The sequence below is a fragment of the Hyperolius riggenbachi genome, chromosome 5 (assembly GCF_040937935.1).
Source record: "Hyperolius riggenbachi isolate aHypRig1 chromosome 5, aHypRig1.pri, whole genome shotgun sequence".
NCBI lineage: Eukaryota > Metazoa > Chordata > Amphibia > Anura > Hyperoliidae > Hyperolius > Hyperolius riggenbachi.
Window position 1 is genome coordinate 227,306,378 of NC_090650.1, and position 19,673 is coordinate 227,326,050.

The 19,673-nt window shown below is 41.1% G+C and overlaps 1 protein-coding gene across 1 annotated transcript in view; it reads left to right on the forward strand.

Moving 5' to 3' along the window:
* The window catches only part of LPCAT1 (lysophosphatidylcholine acyltransferase 1), a 102,851-nt gene extending 83,598 nt beyond the window's left edge, over window positions 1–19,253 (forward strand). Inside the window, exons 11-13 of the mRNA XM_068236715.1 lie at window positions 4,542–4,640; window positions 9,716–9,857; window positions 15,541–19,253. Coding sequence (XP_068092816.1) covers window positions 4,542–4,640; window positions 9,716–9,857; window positions 15,541–15,728 — 429 coding nt within the window. The 3' untranslated portion in view covers window positions 15,729–19,253. The remainder of the gene's footprint in view (window positions 1–4,541; window positions 4,641–9,715; window positions 9,858–15,540) is intronic.
* Window positions 19,254–19,673: the final 420 nt, after the last annotated feature.

Consider the following 19,673-nt stretch of genomic DNA (forward strand, 5'->3'; position numbering starts at 1 on the left):
GATAGCAGCTGAATGTCGGCGAATTCATTGCCTTCAGCTGCCAATATAAAAAGAGCTCTTAGTGGTGCCGTGGTATTTCTAGATTACTTAAATAGAATAGTTGAATTTGACTATCTTCCACTAGATAAACTGAAAGAAAGGGACGGATTTAATGTGATAATTAAGACAAATAACGAAATGCGTTATGCAAATACAGTATTGCATGGATAAGGTTTCTAAATCGCTAAATACATCATCCTAATTTTTTTTTTTATATTAACCATATAGTGTTAATTTTACTCAAGTGAATATGATACGTTTGCCTACTAAAAACAGGCTAACCAATAAGATTGAATTGCATGAGCCAAATTAAAAATATCAGCCAATCCAAAAAATATCAGCCAATCCTACAAATGCTGGGCTCAAAGTTCCTCTCACCCGTTTCAGACCTGACAGACAGCTACTGTCTTGTATGGTGATAACATTGTCAACAGTCTTCTCTTCAAACCAGGATGAGCAGCATTATAAGTGCTACCTTTGTGAGAACTGCTGTTTTAAGGAATGACATAATGTGACAAGATTTACCCACCGGACTGGCAGATAAATTATGGCATATTTTCCACAAAGCAGTGGGTGGATTTCACTATTGGCTAAGGGTTTATTAAAAAAAAATCATACTACATCTTGCTTAGTTAAATATAATTACATGGTCAAAATCTACAGAAAATTCCTTTTTCATGACTATACAAAGATCTTTTGCCTAATAAATGTCACAGAAAATTCCTCTGTCCTCCCCAAGAAAGCTGTGACTTGTAGCACAAAAGATCATTTGTGGGGCTATCAGTCACACCTCTGACCGTGAAGGGGGTATTACGGCATTGGGATGGAACTGTTCCATATATCTGTCATTTCTGGTAATAAAATGGAGGGCTATACACGCTGCAGTGGCTAAACAATCAATGCAGATTAAATCGCAGTTGAAAAGGGAAAAGGAACACCTTCGAGCAGTGAGCAAAGAGAAAGGTTAAGATAACTTGGTTTGCAATAATCAGCAGGTGTGGTTTAATTTTTTTTTTTTTTTTTGTATCCGTATAATATATCTATTCTGCAGTTATAAAACACTCCAGAAAAAAAATGGAAGCTTTATTGGGATCCATGGATGCTAATCAAATAGAAAAGGGATACCTTGCTCAACGTCACTGAGTGACGTTGAGCAAGGTACCCCTTTTTTTTCTATTTGATTGTCGTTGACAGTTTTAAGCAGGGCTGTGGAGTCGGAGTTGGGGCAATTTTTGTGTACCTGGAGTCAGTCGGGAGAAAATGCAGACTCTGACTCCTAATGAATTTAAACTGTAATTAAAATAGAAAATATGATAACATGTTCTATTTCTCAGATAAGTCATCAAATAATTTATATATACAGTAATAGCTGTGCTTAGTCCACAAAAATGAAACAAACCAATAAAAAAATAGTTACTTGTGCTGCTTCAATAAAGCAGTCCCCATATACATACCTGATTGTGAGTGTACATTACATACGATGTGCGTATATATAAATAATAATATATAAATAACATCTTAATAACATCTATGCTGTAAGAATAAAGCCTGATGTGTAGCTGTGTCACTAATAGAGATGGTCAATGAGATGGAAATAGTTCTGCGCTGATGCTGGTTTATGCAAATGTATGCACTCCCTTTGCTCATGAAATCAAATTATTTGATATGTTGTTAAAATTTGGTTTAATGACTACGAATTAAAGGGTACCTGAGACGGTTGAAAAGAAAACCTTTTATACATACCTGGGGCTTCCTCCAGCCCCCTTCAAGCAAATCAGTCCCTTGCTTTCCTCCTCCAACACCTGAATCTTCTACTATGAGTCCTGGTAATTCAGCCAGTCAGCGCAGTCCGGCCGCGTGCCGCCCCCACAGCCAGGAACTTTCTGCACCTGCAAAGCGCAATGGTGCTGCAGGTGTAGTACGCTCCCAGAGTTAGAGTGTGTGCATGCGCACTACGCCCGACTGGCTCAAGTACCTAGACCCATAGCAGAAGATCCAGGTGGAGGAGAAGGATAGCGAGGGACTGATTACCCTGAAGGGGGCTGGAGGAAGCTCCATGTATGTATAAAACTTTAATTTCATCTGTCTCAGATTTACTGTTACACAGTAGTACTCACAGTAGTACTATACTCTACACTCCCCACAGAGCTGCAGGGAATCCACTGAGAATGTTGTGCACATTGAACACAGAGGTGTTGTCTATCACCCATAAACCTGGTTCAGATTGTACATGAAGAATGTGTAATAGAGGAAGACTAGCCTCATTCCCCTGCAGAGTACCTGCACATCACTCTTACATGTACCCACAGTTACATTGCCTAGGGCCTGATAGATGTTCTTTGTTCCTGTCTTCTACAAGTACTCTTACCAAGGACTAGTTTTAGTCTATGACTAAAAGTATTAGAGGCAGAAGATCAGCCAACTAACCAGGTAACTGGTATTGTTTATAAGGGAATAAATATGGCAGCCTTCTTATCCTTCTCACTTCAGTTGTATTTTAAAATTCCTAAGTGTTGGCAGTTAAGAGATGCATTTCATGTTACATACTTTCAATCAACAAAATATTATTATTAATATTATTATTTATAAAGCGCCAACATATTCCGTGGCACTGTACAATGTAGGAAAACAAACAAGGGATACATAATGATACAGACAATGGTATACATCAAATATGAACACTGGTATAAAATACAGAACAGGTGATTACAATAGCAAATTTAACATGATGACTAAAATGTGTGCAAGCAATTAAAAATAACATTCCATGACACAAAAGGGTGAGAGCCCTGCCCTTGCAAGCTTACAATCTAAAGCAGAGGTCCCCAACCTGGGGGCCGCGGCCCCTTGGTGGTCCATGGGCAGATTTCGGGGGGATCTGGCCTTTCTCCCTCTCCCCCCCAACCTCACGAGCGGGCGGCCGCTTCTCTCCTTATATTCCCCATAGCCCCTCTCCGCTTTGTAGCATTTCTTATTATAGTAGCGCTTCCTGTGTGGCTGCTGTAAGGAGGGAAGTAGGCGGGGCAGCGGTTCCCATGGTAACGGTGATCGCCGATACAGGAAGCCGCTGCCCTGCTTCCTTCCCTTCCTCACAGCAGCTGCGTGGGAAGCGCTGCTGTAATAAGAGATTCTGCAAGAGGAGAGGAGCTATGGGGAATATAAGGAAGGACGCGACGCCCGCTCATAAGGTAACAGGAGCGGGGGGGGGGGGGGGGGGGTGTTTGGCTGGGGGGATTAGGCATCTCTCCTAGCTACACTGGTGCATCTATACTGGAGTAACTACTGGCTACACTGGGCTAACTGTACTAGCTATAATGGGCTAACTACTTGCTATACTGGGCTAACTATACTTGCTATACTGTGGTAACTGCACTTGCTATACTGGGCTAACTGTACTTGCTATACTGTGGTAACTGTACTTGCTATACTGTGGTAACTGTACTTTTACTATGCTAACTGTACTTGCTATACTGGGCTAACTGTACTTGCTATACTGTGGTAACTGTACTTGCTATACTGTGGTAACTGTACTTTTACTATGCTAACTGTACTAGCTATACTGGGCTAACTGTACTTGCTATACTGTGGTAACTGTATTGCTATACTGGACTAACTGTACTTGCTATACTGTGGTAACTGTACTAGCTATACTGGGGTAACTATACTAACTATATTGGGTTAACTATACTACCTAACTAACTATACTGGAGCAACTATAGTCCTTATACAAGGGCAACTGTGTTAGCTACCTATACTGGGGGCAACTATACCTAGATACCTACTTGCCTATATACTATACTCAAAATCAGGTAAAAAATGGGGGGCTGCCGCCGTCACTACCCCCCCCCCCCCCCTCCCTGGGCCCCGGAGAAAATTTTGGTTGGGATAGTGGGCCCCGGGCTCAAAAAGGTTGGGGACCCCTGATCATGGGGTGGAAACAAGAGGTGGGGGAAGTATACAGTATATGTACAGGCAGTGCGTAATTAGGTTATTTAGTGAGGAGTAAATGTAGATGCGAGGTTGAAGGGTGCATCGCCTAAGAGAATATGCTTGTTGGAAAAGGTGGGTTTTGAGGGTGCATTTAAAGATTTCAGAGGTGGCAGAGTGGCTGATGTGCTGTGGAAGGGCATTCCAGAGGAGGGGTGAGGCATGTGAGAAGTCTTGTACCCGTGAATGTGAGGAGGTAATTGTAGAAGAGGATAAAAGAAGCTCGTGCGCAGATCTGAGATTGCGGTTGCAAATAAGAGGAGTCTGAGTCGGTGGAATCCTAACTTGAGGAGTCTGAGTCAGTGGATTTTTGTACCGACTCCACAGCCCTGGTTTTAAGGGGCACCCACTCCTCCCACAAGGGGGTATGTCACTATGAACATCTGCTCTTCAGTTCAATGGTATATCTTTTTTGAAATGATCCGTGGATGCTCTTTATCATAACTGCTTTATGTAAATGTGTTCAATAATTTGAATGTCTCTATACGCTTACATCTTTCTCTTATTTGTTGCAGAATGAAGAAGGTGCTATTGACTTACGGGAGTATGTTATTGCTTTGTCAGTTGTATGTAGACCTTCCAAAACATTAGACACCATTCAGTTGGCTTTTGAGGTATTTTTTTTTCAAATATGTATTCTAATTAAAGTGATTTTACAATATAGAGCACTGCATTGTACTTGTCTGTGTTTCTTAAATATATATGTGTGGTATTGTTCACGATAAGAGTAGTAAGCCATGAAAAACCTACCTTTCTAAGCTCATCATTGTAACCCGATTGATGTTACAATGGGCCTGATGCCCAAATTAGCAGTAAGATTGCCCCAGGCAGTGCAGAGCAATCTTAAGGTGGCCACACACGATACAATAAAATGATCCGATTTTACAGCAATTCGATAAAAACAATCGGATCTCCCGAAACAATCGAAAGCTTTTTTTTTTTTTTTTTCATTCGACTGAAAAATCCGATCGGATTTCCCGGTTTCTTCGATTTTTATCGATTCGGAATGCCAGATATTTTTCTTCAATCTTTCTAAAGATTGTGTGGTGTGTGTTAATTGTCAATTTATTAATATACACACCCTAGCAATTTTGTCAGTTTTTCCAATCATTTTTATCATAATTGGGGAAAAATTTAACATAGATGTGTGGTACATTGGCCATATTTTTGAAATGCTACAATCAGTCAGAAAAATTGACTGAAATTCTTAAATTGAACAGATATTTAAAACATTGTATGGTGTGTGGCCACCTTTACTGTTACCAACACTGGGGGAGCACTACCCCCCCCCCCCCCACACACACACACACACACACACACACACACACACACACACACACACACACTAACCCATTAGCATCATAGCAACATGCGTGCAAACCTGGTATCTCCAGTAGCGCAAATGGGTTAACAGGCAGTGCGTGATTACTTAGGTAATTGTAAAATTACTTAGGTAATTGTAAAATTGGTTTGCGCTGCCAGTGCTACAGCTAGTTGGTGCATTAGGCCCATTGTTTTTAAATGAAGAGAGTGTTACAAAAATGAAACTTAAAGGGATATTTAAGTCTAAAAACTCTCCAGTCAACAACAGCGACCCCTTCAAAGCTGGCCGGTCGTGGCCAGTCGCAGGCTACTGTACATGTGTGGCCTTGAGTCGTGTGCATCTTGATTGCGCTCCCATCGCCATGAGACTTTTGTGCATGCACAGTAGTGATTTTTGCCTTGCTGTGCATGCGCAGAACTCTGCGGTGCAGGGGGGCACAATGAGAAGGCAAGTGGCTGGCCAGCTTTGAGAGGGTCGCCACTGCTGACTGTGGGGTTGAGGGAGGATTACTTATTTACTTTAAGTGAAAAAATGAGACAGGGATTAAATTAGATAAATAAAATATGGTATCCTTAGTCTGAACACTCTGGGGAAAAAAAAAACATTTGACAAGCAAGCCTTGCAGTGAGAATTAAGACTGGCATAGAATTGTCACCTGCTGGACTTGGGAAAAGCTGATCCATCTTACTCTAAACAAACATCGACTCTTCCACTTTTATTAAACCGATAAACAAAAAATTAGAAATCATTAGATTTCTACTCATACACTTTCTATTTGTATGTGACATATTATGATTTATTATTATTTAGATTCTATAAAGCGCTGACATCTTCTGCAGCACCTTGCAATGTATATAGTCTTGTTACTAAATGTCCCCCAGAGACAGGGCTGGATTTCTGGAGAAGCCTTGAAGGCCCAGGTCTTGGGTGGCTGTTTCCCAAAGGGGCGACTTGACATGGTAGAGAAGTTTATGCTTATAGAAGAGTACGTTGCAAATTGAAAAGGGAGGCTGCCACTGGGGAACAACACACTGAAGAGGGGAGGTTCTGATAAAGGGGGCTGCTGTACATGGATGTTCCATATGGAAGAGGGGGCTTGAGGGACATGTATGCAGCTGATACTGTCTCCAATGGCCACCTCAGGAGAGTTCAGTCTGAGTATACAAGGTTCAATTCTTTGAAATGTGAAGTGAGGATTATCTGGTGGCAGGAAGGCACAGGTCAACCAATAATAATGAAGCATAGAGGCTGATTGATTACTGAAGTCACCCCAATACCTGCATTCTGGCATCTTGAGAATGGATGTTAAAAGCAGGTAAAGAGACAATCGTCATTACCTTTGCAGAAATGTAAAAGCACACTAATACAGAACATTTTTTAAGAAACTCCTTCTTTTAGGCAAGAAACATGCTTAAAACACATATATGTTCTATATTAGTAACCACAGGTTCACTTTTTAAATAATTTGCTGATAGAAAGCACTGTAAAGCATAGTGGAAAGTGATTCCTGTTGGCAGACTATCCAATAGGTCATGTGGAGGTCACTTGATCACTGCTTAGTTGGAAGTTGATAATGGAAGAGGGGGGGGGGGGGGTGAGATATGCCTCTGTCTATCTTTCTAGGTATTACAAGAGAATTAATAAAAGAAAAGTGCAATGTCTAAAGGCAGCCATACACAGAGCAATCAAATTTCTTTATATATCCATTGACTTAAGGCTACTTGCACACCAAGACGTTGCATTAGGTGCTACGTTAAGGTCGCATAACGTGCACCTAACGCGACGCCTGGTGCTCTTCTATGTGGACGTCAGAGTGAGCCGCGTTGTGCAGCTCACTCTGGCGTCCGTGATGCGTACTCTTGTGCGCATGCGGCATCACGTGGTCCCGCCGGCCAATCACCGCACAGAGCGGCCGCTCCAGGAAGTAAACACTGCACGTCACAACGTGCAGTGAATATTAATTAGCCATGTGCCTGGCCACTCTCCGCTCCTCCCCAACATGACTGCGCATGTGCAGACAGTCTAACGCGGCATAAGCCGCTCTAACGCCGTAGCATGCTGCACCTTCACTAGAACGTGCAGCGTTACATGTAAGGCAGCGTGGGCTGTGTGAACAGCCCACTTGTGTTACATTGCTGTGGGTTGGGGGAGCGTTACAGGCGCGTAACGTCCCTGTGTGTAAGCAGCCTCAATGATTGGACATGGCATGACTGTCAAATGATAATTCTTTAAGGAGCAATTTAATATATATGTAAAAAATGCCAACTTCAGTCATGAAAAGATAACTTTAGAGCGTATGTGACTACACAGACACATTTAAAGTATACCCAAGGTGACATGATGAGATAGACATGTGTATGTACAGTACCAAGCATAGAAATGACTGGGCTGCGTTAACTCTTTTGGGCACAAAAGGAGTTCAGGCAGTGGCGGCTCCAGCTTCAAATTGTTTTTTGTAGGGGGGCACGATGGCTGGCTGGTGGGGCCAATTTCAGTGATCAAAATCAATGTTTGTATCGCGAGCTTTAGATATTTTTCACCTAACTCAAGTGATAAAATGAAGGCCAACTAGTACAGCAATGATAGGAATCAAATGTAAATATCACAAACCGAAATCAGAGGCTTTTGAGTAGAGCAGATTGTCCAAAAGATGCTGCTTTTATTGAAGAAAACATACCTATGGATGTACTTGGCTAGTTGGCAGGCATGCTTTAATCCTCACTTGCTAGCAAGCTGCTCCTGTGTGGACAAATAAGGCAATTTATTCCAGCCCTCAGCCTGTGTCTTGACTCTACAAGCAAGGGGAGGAGGAAGAGAATGGAGGGAGAGAAACACTGCGTGTGTAATTCCTTATCTTTGTAGCTAAGCATTGCTGGAGACTAGTGCTTGTATTTTACAGGAAGTTTTGAATCAGGATTATTACACAGCGATGATTGACGTGGAGGGGGCAGGGAGAAAGCAGAGCCTATTAGAAGGCTCTGATAGGCGGAGAAGAGGCGTTTTTTGCAGAAATTTTTTATCCTTCACAGGGATGCCCCTTCCCCGTAAGTCTGACATCTGCATGTCGGCAAATCCCAGGGGGTGGGACTAGCATGGCACAGGGGGCACTAAGAGCGGCAGGCAGGGCATACAGAGGCATGTCCTTCAGATGGGAACATGCCTCTGTGTCCCTTTTTTAAGACTTTAAACCACCTCGGGTACTCTTTAACACTGCTGCAGAATATTGGTGGGGCCTTGTTCCTGGTATTTTATTTATTTTCACATCAGGTTAATGAATCCGTTAAAGCTGGCCATACACTTTTAGATTTCCACCCAGTATTCCAAAACAATCTATTACTTTCTGAAAGCAATTGATTCAGACGGAATGAACTATATGTTGCTCATCAACTTCCAATAGATTCCAGCAGGAAATCTGTTGAAAACCGTTCAAACTTCAAAGTAACACTGTTCGATGCAATGCAAAGCTATTGGCCATCAATCTGCCAATGCACTTGCCTCGCCCCCGATTGTTTTAAATTTTACATCCTGTCCGATCAATATTTTCTTCTATTTTTAGTTCCTTTCTTCTATTTTTAGTTAAATTCAATAAAAAAAATAGATCAGTCTGATATTTCAGAGGATATGCAAGGAATAGAATAAGAAAAATTGATGCGTATGGCCACCTTAAAGAGACACTGAAGAGAAAAAAAATGATGTTATAATGATTTGTATGTGTAGTACAATTAAGAAATAAAGCATTAGACGCAGCGACAGAAGTCTAATGTTGTTTCCAGCACAGGATGAGTTAAACTCCAGTTGTTATCTATGCAAATTGCCATTGAGCTCCACGACTTTTAAAGTCACAGAGAGCCCTGTCTTCTGAAGGTTGTTATCTTAACTGCGTTGTTTTTTCTTTTGTAGAGAACAGTTCAGGACAGGTCAAAAGTTCACTGCTTGTTCTGTAAAAAACATTTAGAATGCTGAGTAGTGTGTAAACTGCAAATATTAGAGAATGATGCAATGTTATAATTTAAAAAAAAATTAAAAAATTTTTTTCAAAAAAAGCTGTATAACTGAAAATAAAAATGTGAGAATATTTTTTTTTGCTACTTATGTACTAGTAATTATCTGTACTACACAACCAATTCATTATATCATTTTTTTCCGCTTCAGTGTCTCTTTAAAGAGCTGAAAGTATACATTGTGCTCAGCTGAAGGTGCTAGATGGGTTGTGATGACTTCATGTGTGTATAATGGAAGATTTGCTTTGAAAAATCTACTGTGCTGCTTGAGATATTTCCTGCACATGAAAAGGTGGCATCCTTCAGCCAGGTATAATTTCAGGTCTGTTTTATCTTGTTGAATGATGATTTTTGTCTTTTGTAGATGTACGAGTCAGAAAATGATAGAACCATAGTAGAGGAAGACCTGGCAGTGATACTGAAGACAGCACTGGGAGTATCGGAGCTGAATGTAGTAGATCTCTTTAAAGCAATAGATGAAGAAGAGCAGGGCAAGCTCACATTTGGTAAGCGCATTACTGTTGTGTCACCAGCGTTATGGGTTTCAATGTTTTATGTAAATGTTCATAACTCCATGTTTGCATTGCTTCTGCTTTTGCATACTAGCTGTTATTTGGGTCTTATTTTTGAATTTATGTGGTAGATTTGTTTAGCGATGAACACTACTTTCAGATTCCGCATCTTTGGTCAGTTGTTTTTGATGCCCGGTTTGAAGTTCTTGGGTCATTTCGAGCACCAGTCTTTTTGACCTAATCTGTTAGGCAAGTCTAAAATGTTAGGGGCACTTACTGTTAGGGGCTTTTTTTTATTGTAAGACTTTTAGGCCTCTTTCACAGTGCGACGTTAAAGTCGCACGTTAGAAAATGTTTTAACGCAGACTAACGCACAGCAATACTAAGCCTGTGCGTTTGTGTGTAACGTGTAGTGTTTATTAGAGAGTGCTGCATGCTGTGCGTTACTCACGTTATTAGCTGCGTTGGACTATTTGCACATGCTAAATAATGACTTGGAGCATACTTTTCATTGTCTGTATGCTCTATTGTATGCGACAATAACGGGGCATTAAGTTGCGCTGTGACTTTTTTGGGGCGTTGCGTTGTGATTTGCGTAGCGACTTTAACGTCGCATCAAAACACAACAGCCTACTGTGAAAGAGGCCACTTTAATTTTATTTATAAAACCATGATTTTACACATCATTTTTTGCCTCTTCACCAGAATAGTTGATAAAGTCAAGTTTATTTGATTGTCCTGCCGCAGCCTATGAGTCAAAACCTCTCCAATCTGGGCATCGCATAATAATTACTTGGTTAATAACTGAAGTTCTTTCAGTTGAATTGGCACACAGCAAACATGGCAGCAGTCCCAAAAAGGGCTGTGATGTACAGCGAAGAGGGGTGATATATAAGGCAGTATTAGCACTTTTATTTACTGTGCCAGAGTTTGCTTTTTCTAAACATTTTATTTGTTGCTTGTGCAGCATGGTACAACATAACTCTTTCTCAGGTATACAGCCATGCACATGCCAATAACTTAGATTACCCCCGAAACCAGGAAAAACAACAGCAGGGCATCTTAAGTGTATATAGAGTAACAATGGTTGGAGCAAAGCTTTTTTTCTTATTTTGCCCAAACTTCCCTAAAAGTACTTCCCTACCTTCCGACCCAGTCTCTCTACATCAGCAAATCATTGTACAGAGCAATAGAGTAGCGAACGTATAGTAAAAATGCCTTTCAGCCCTGCTGACCTTGCTTCCACCACATTTACATTGCTTGCACTACATGAGTCTACCCAAAGTCCCTTGGATGTCCTCAGTGCAATACCATGTCGTAAACTTGAATTGTTCTACGAGGAGATTCATCTCTTGCTGAGAAAAGTACTTTATAATGAAGTTCCTCTGTTGTGCCAGAGTTTTAAGGTTCCTTGTCGTACTTGAAGGTCTTAAAGGAAACCTTAGGTGGATTTCCTTGGTGTATTAATACTTAAAACAATAGTGGATACCGCAATAATGGAGATAATTGGGTCAAAAAACTTTTTTCCTCCCTAACCCCGTCGGGGTTTGAGCAACCTAATAATAGACATATAGACAATAAGAGCTGACAAGGTTCTATACTCAAAAACGGATAGGAAAGTTTATTTAAATATGAAATATCAAAAGACAAACACATGAATGGCAGTTGCATGCAAAATTTCTGCCATGATAAAAACCACACACTGCAGAGCCGAAAGACCGAGTGAAAAAGCAAGCTAAACTAGCCTGCTGCGCAGCATGGTAATAGCTAAGCCGGCAACACCTCTCACTCACACACGTGTGGCCACCTACATACACTCTTGTGGGGCACAATAGCACTAGCCGCTGACCAGATGATTCCTGGCTTTTGCAAAGTTCCCATGTAGCGATTATTGAGGACTCAAGCTGTAGTGATCTCGCCAGTCCTGTGTATAGTCCCGGGTAGAAGCTACTCCGTTCACTGCAAGGATAGCAGGATACTTGGCATGTGGCAGGACCGGTCACTGTGAGCTGCTATCGAACGCCAAACATGAGTCCACGTGGGGTGGAGGACGCGCTCGGGCTATGGCTCCGCCCACCTACGCGTTTCCTGTCCTCATTGGACAATTCCTCAGAGTGTATTAATACTTACCTGGTGCTTCCTCCATCCCCATGAGGTACGTGGGCTCCCTCGCCGTCCTCTCCGGCTACTCCGCTATCTTCTAATTGCACCCGGTAATCCAGCCGGCCGTGCTCTTCTGTGCATGTGCGGCTCGGCCTTGTGCACACTCGCCATCATGCTCCTGCAGCCTGGCTCATTCTGCGTCTGTGCAGTACACTCCCGGGCACAGGGGAGCGGCAGAGGTGCATGCGCAGGCGCACCCGACTGCCCAGATTACCAGGTGGAATGAGAAGATAACAGTGAAGACGGCGAGGCAGCCCACGCACCTCATGCGGCTGTAGGAAGTACACGTTAAAGAAAACCTGTCACTTCACCTTCACCATAATAAACTACATAAAGTGAATGATTATAATTATTTTTTACATCTGTAGCCTGTCCTTAGATATTAGTTCATTAGTAATCTGTATATGATTAACCAACTTTTTCAGCATTTTGAGATAGAGCACACTTCTCAGTTGACCATTTATTAAAGACAACATATGAATCATACAAGCAAGGGGGGTTCTGCTGGGGAGTGGAGGTGCAATGGCCCTTGATGGCTGATGCTACCACTAGATATCCCAAGTAGTAGAGGAAGGGTCCATAGACTCAAAAGTAGCATTGTGATTGGTATTTAATCACCTTGCTGCATAGTGTAGTCGTGCAGACAGTCATTGCAGGGAACCGCCGATTCCCTTTTTTTTATCGTGCGTCTTTACAAATTGACAAGGGGAATTTGCACCTTCCTGGATGGCTTGTCCATATTACCTTACTTTAACGCATACTACTTAAGATGGCTGTAGACAGTAGACTGATAAATATTAATGTTTGATAGACCAGTGTTCTCCAACCCTGTCTTCAAGACCCACCAACAGTGGAAATCAACACAGGTAGTCAATCAGCTCTGCTGAGACACTAATTACCTCACCTGTGCATGATTGTGTTTTTTTGCAAAACATGTACTGTTGGTGGGCCCTAAAGAGACTCTGAAGCGAGTCTTAAATCATGTTATTACTTTAAAGCACTTTAGCTAGTGCTAAGCCGCTGCATCCCCTGTGGCAAAACGAGGGTTTTATAACCCCCAAATCCCCTCTGCAAATTCCATGACTTTCTTGGTCGTGTATTTTGCTGCTCATGGAAGCAGAGCTTTGAGCTGCAGCTCTGTCTACATGCGCGTCAATCGCCGCGCGGATCTCCGCTTCTTCCTCGCCCCTCTGTGAAGACAGATTGAGAGGGGCGGGGAGAGGCAGCAATCAGCGGATATTGACACGCTAAGAGGCAAAGCTACAGCACTAAGCTCTGCCTCATCAAGAAGCGCTCCCCCAAGTTTGCAGAGGGGATTTGGGGGTATAAACCCCTCGTTTTGCCGTGGGGATGCGGCAGTTTAGCTCTATCTATAGTGCTTTACAGTAATGACATGCTTTAAGACTCGCTTCAGAGTCTCTTTAAGGATAGGGTTGGGGAACTGTATGATAGACCAATAGATTAGATTCTTTTATCGAATAAATTGTAAATTGATACAAATTTTGCAGGTTCAATCCATGGAAAACACTGTTGAACAGAATGAAACAGTTCTGTCAGTTGTACAAGAATTAAGTGCATTTCAGTTATTTACATTAATTCAGTGTTTCTGAACATGCGCACCATCAGTATTGTGGAGGGGAGAAGAGGGTTAGCATTATGGCTCACTTTGTGAACAGATTGACAGAACAAGTCTATCAGATATTGATTTCAGTGCGTGAAGCACTGCTCAATTATCCCTCCAACTGTTTTCTGATGATAAAAAAAAAAAAAAAAAAATCAGAATGTTGATCAGACATTGTTCAATCAGTGTATGACCACCTTTAAAATTTCCTGACCTTTCCTGTACTTTCAGCTGATCAGGTGACTCTCACCAGAGCTCCAGCTATCTCAGCCACTCCAGCTATCTCAGCCAGTGTTTCTGAAAACAATCTTTGCTTTTAGGGTCACTTTAGGCATACTGAAAAGTTACACTTCAGTGCTGAGGATTTCAAGTGCATAGCTTTAAAGCGGTTTAACACCCTGACACAATATTCAATAAAAACATGTTTTCCTACTTCTTATATTTCATATGGTTATTATATTTGCATTTGTGCACTTATGCAAGTATTATTATTCATTTAGAAGTTATAGGTTCCCAAAAGTAGTTTTTTTGCTTTGTGAGCTGACTTTGCATTTTATTAATGACTGGTTTTATTCATTCATTAGTTCAGGCAGACCTGTTTTGACTCTGTGTTGAGAGGCTTCTCCACAGTCAGAGAATGTGTCACATTCCTCACTTGATACATTTAAGTAAACACAAGATAACATTATCTAAAGTTCAGGTGCATCTGCAGTTCATTGCACTGAACTTTCAAGCTCTGTGTGTAACCCTTCCAATGCTGGTCTGATAAAAAAAATGCTGGTTGCATATAATATGCTGTAAATAATGTTTTAGAGCAAAGATGAAATGCAGGGTTATATTCTGCTTTAAGGATAAGGTTAGACTGAATTCCTCACAGAATATTCAACTATCATATTGGCATTATGCTCACTGCAAACTACAGATAGTGTGTTACATTTTGGGATGATTATAAAATTATACCTTTTTTGTATATCAGTTCCTAGTCACATAACCATCCAGTCAGACGCAGTAGATTTAAAAAAAAATTAATTTGAAGTGAACACTGTGAAACCTCAGTGCCTGTTTTCACTGCTCCTTAAAATCACTCACTTGATGTCTTCTATTGCCTTCCTGTATAGAACTGTACAGCACAATTGTCTGGCATTTTGAAGGTATACTGTTTGTTTATTTTGATATGAAACTCTGTTAACCTGTGTAGTGCTTTCCCTCTAGGATTAATGTTATTTGTGATTACAAAAAAGTCAAAGGCTTTAAATTCTAAGCACACTTTGCTGCAGACAACTTTGAATAGAATAGAATAATTCTAACCTGCGTAATAAATAGTAACAGTGATCAGTTGCGTTGCAGAATTCTGTAGTAAGTAGATCTCATTTTTTTTGCCATCTCTGATGTATCCTTTAACTACAAGCAAAGAATTACAGTACAGAAAACATGCACATAACGGGAGTAACAAAAAAGTCTTGCAGTATGAAAATTGCTTTCAAAATAATCCATTCTATATAAGCAACATTTTAAAATAATAAGAGTAAAATTATATTTTTGACTAATAAGTCAAAATCGATTTTTTTTTTTGTTTAGAAAATCTTTACATTGATTCTTGCAATATTAAAATTATAAAGTTAAGGGAATATTCAGATTCCTTCTGTGAATGTTTAGATTTGTCAATGTTCATAAGCATGTTGTGAATATTGTTTACATTCTGGTGAATAAACTCCACCTACTGTGTCATCACATGTTTCATAATGCAAACGTATTGGTATGACAAAACTTGGAACATAAACATTCTTTGGGCGATCACTATAAAAGGTGCTGCAGTTTAGCTAAGCCTCATTTTTTTTTAACAACATTCTCTGATTTGCTTAGTTTTTATTCATTTATTTTTTTTTGTTCTAGGGGACTTTGATAGATTTGCAGCAATGAACCCAAATTTTGCTGAAGACTATATCTATCCAAAGATAGCAGACTTTGAAACGTGTCTAGACAGTCCTTCTTCCGACGCTCCTAATGGTTTCTGTACGGATTTCACACCTGACAACATGGAGGAAACACAATACCACAATGATAAGAAGAAAACAAACTAGACCCGCTACTGCTTCCCCCTCTGCCAAGGAGGGGCCCATGTGTATTGTACCTCTGAGCAGAGTTAGACTCACCTATACAAAACAATCTTTTCTTTGTGACCGTTTCCACCTTTTGCCCAGCTTTTGTGTACCTTTTCATCTCTATTACAGTTATAAGGTGTTAGAATTGCAAAGATTGCGAGTGGTCTATAATCACTGTGTGCTAAAATATATACAACTGTCATCAAAAAAATCTTACAAAAGTGCCTTGTTGTATGATTGGTTCACTGGCTGCTACAGAAGTAAGTGAAACAATTACTGATTTTGGCAGTCAGTCCATGCATTAGACAGCAGAGTGTGAAGGGCAAGGGACCTCCTTGCTAAGAAGTCTTAGGGTCAAAAGGTCTGTCATTTTCTAAATATTACTTTGTAAGTTTTTTTGATACATGTTGTGTTGAGAGTTCTCTTTAGTCTGTCCTGCAAATATATAGGTGTACTATTGTATAGCACCCAGTCTACTTTTTGAATCTACATGTGCAGAAATTGTATTTCATTGGCCAATAAACATAAAAGAATCATGTTTTACTTATTAGAAATGTGGGTGACAGTAAAGGACTATTCGGTAAAGCTTAAAGGATACCCAAGGTGACAAGTGACATGATGCGATAGACATGTGTATGTACAGTGCCTAGCACATAAATAACTAGGCTGTGTTCCTTTTTTTTTTCTTTCTCTGCCTGAAAGAGTTATCAGGTATGCAAGTGGCAGTTCCTGTATGAGTCAGGACTGGGTCAGACTACAGTGTGACCCTCACTAATAAGAAACTACAACTATAAAACACTTTCCTAGCTGAAAATGGCTTCTGAGAGAAGGAAAGCGATAAAAGGGTCAATGGTTCCTAGATTTTAGCTCTGGCATACTTCAATTAATGTGTCATTGGGCTAAAACAGTAAACACTTAAAGTAGATTTAAATATAAAATAAAACTGGAATATCTTAAGTCATTTTTAGGAGGAGGAGGATAGATACAATTGTTTATTTCATTAGTTTATTTTTACCTTGGGTGTCCTTTAAACAGTCAAAAAAAACAAAAACAGGAGTTGGGAGTTGTAAATTCCTGTATTTGTTGACTTTCTTTCTAATGAGGACATAATACTGGCAGTTGGTTGGCAACATACCATAACTGGCTGCTCAGCAGTTTGCTGTGGATTTGAAGTCAATTTGTAGGTCGACTTGAACAGGCTATGCTAGCTCAGCAGAGAAGGGGAAAAATGGTGCTGCAAGGGGTATAGACTGAAAAATACATTCATCTATCAAATTCAACATTTTGGGCCACAACACACCTCAATTCAGCATAAAGAAGGGTGCAAGGACGGAACGACCTCCCCTGACTTGATCAAGCTATTATCCACATCAAGAAATTATAGCTGTGGATGGCCTTAATGCAAGGAACGTGTCAAAAGCCCTCTTTAGATTCAAGTACAGAATTTGCAATAGCTACTTCTTGTGTTATGATATGCAACATGCATGAGCGTAACGATCACCCCTGCGACCCCTTCCATCGCAGGGGGGGGGGGCAGAGGCTATGGAAGCCCCTCTGCCTCCCTCTTCCCAACCGCAAGTGCAGTCAATTAGCAAAGAAACCTCCCAATTTACTCACAAACACTGTGTGCAGGAGCGTGTGTAATTTTTTCCTGCTTCCAGACACTGCTTCAGAGCAGAAAACTCTCTGCTGCCATTCACCGGCTCCCGATCACGTGGGGTTCAGAGACCAAGGGGGTCCCATGCTATTATTTTTGCAGTGGGACCCTATTAAGTGGTTGCGCCCCTGGCAAAATGTTAAAGTGTACCTGAGGTAGCACAAGGAGATGGACAAGACTATGTACAGTGCCAGCACGCAGATACCTAGGTCATGTTCCTTTTCCTCCTTTTCTGCCTGAAAGAGTTAAACATTCAGGTATGCAAATGACTAAGTCGGATTATGGTGTAACACTCACTGAGGAATTACAGCCATAAACTCTTGCCTGCAAAGAACAGCTCCTGAGTGTAGGGTAGATTTTAAGAAAAATAGGTCAATAGTTCATATACATTAGCTCAACCCTCGTACACACATATGAGGCATGTTGCCCAGCAGGGATCATGTGCCGATTGCAGGACCGAGACAGTATAGGCTGGGGGGCCGCACAAGAGTGCCATTACTCAGTGGATGTGATAAATGGGGAGAACAACGGATCTAGGTGAATCGCTAACTGAGCCGCCAAGGTCGGAGGCTGCTGTAGACGCACAGGATTCTCAGCATAGATGGTCGTTATCTGCTGTCTCAGGTGAGTTTTATCTAGCATGTGTACAGAGCTTTAGAACTCTTTCAGACTTTGTAAAAGGCTGTCACATTTAGTTGAGACAATATAACCCAGTTCAGCTTAAATATTTTAATTAAAAGGAATCCTAGTGGTAAAATCCTCATTGTTCTTGCCACAGAGTGGAAGCACCACTTTACTGAGATGAGTGATGTTATGCTCTTGGCTTATGGGAGCTTCCAGGTCTTTTGCTGCAGAGTGGAGCAACTTTTTAGGTGGCCATACATCAGGCAACTTGGCAGCTGATGAACCATCCGATTCGATTATTATAATCAAATCAGATGAAAATCTGTGCCGCCAAGCGCATGCCCGATCAACAATGCAATCAATTTTGGGTCACAATAGGTCGCATTAATCAGTCGGACATGCTGCAAGAGGAGTCGGTTGCACGACAGTAGCAGCGAGCAATATTGGGAGGAGCAACGAAACCCCCGATGCTGTCCCCCCCTAATGCTCAATGTGCCCCCCGGTGCCCAGTGCACTATATATTACCTGTCCGCGGCCACCACTAGCTCCGGGCTCGCTCCAATCACTCCTCTGTCCATACATGTGCCCCACGTGGTTGCCTGCATACATGTGGGCGTGTATGTGACGTCACACACCCGCGTTACTCTGGCAATGGCGGACAAGTGGCAGATGCAGGCATGTAATGTATAGTGCATTGGGGGGCACATTGAAAAGCTTCAGGCCAGCGAGGGGACGGATGTGGCGTCACAAGGCTGATTCTGTATCGAGTTCAGCATGAAATTAATCGGGAATTGGCCTGCAGTGTATGGGCAGGCAACAGATCTCTATCTGATTAGATTTGAGATTGGTCTCTTGGTCGATGTATGGGCACCTTTAAACTATTCAAATGGTCTAAGCTTTTCAACCAAGGCAAATCTCTTTCCCATCTCTGCAGAGCTAGTATGGTTGTTCAGGCACACTTAAAATTTGACTTTAGATCTATTTATGATGCAATCAAAGCTGTCGTTATGGATACACGGATGATATGTTTTAGGTTTAATAGTCCTTGGAAAATATCCTTTAATAACAAGTTCACACTAATGTATTTCCACTGTACTGTACAATGTGTGCATGTACAACAAGTAACGTAAACTATGTGGAATGTTAGTGCACTATGATAAATAGTTGCTTTAGATTATTATTTGTGTCCATTTATTAAACAAAAGGGTTTGTTTTTCCTACAATCCAGATGTATGTTTTCAGAGTAATTATTTTGTATTTTTTTATTAGAATTCTTTCTTCTTGCACTCTTCTATTCATATTTTATTATCCGTGCTGAATGTACTATAGTAAATGGTTTGCAGGCTTGTCTTTAACTTTATAGTTGGACTTTTAGGAGTTTTTTCCAGAATATTGAGACAAATCACAGTATGATTGTGTTGTGTAAAGACAAACTCCACCTTTCTTACAGTCCGAAATGGTAACAAGTGTTTAATCATCAACTTTGTAAAGTGACCAATATATGTATCATGTCCAGTACTGCCTCAGTATGTATGGGAATTCTTCAAATATGGCTTCTGGGCCATGTGGTAAAATATTGAGGACTGTAGTTCATAAGTGACTGTTTCAACGTTTCTTCAAGAATCTGTACAAATGCTTTTGAC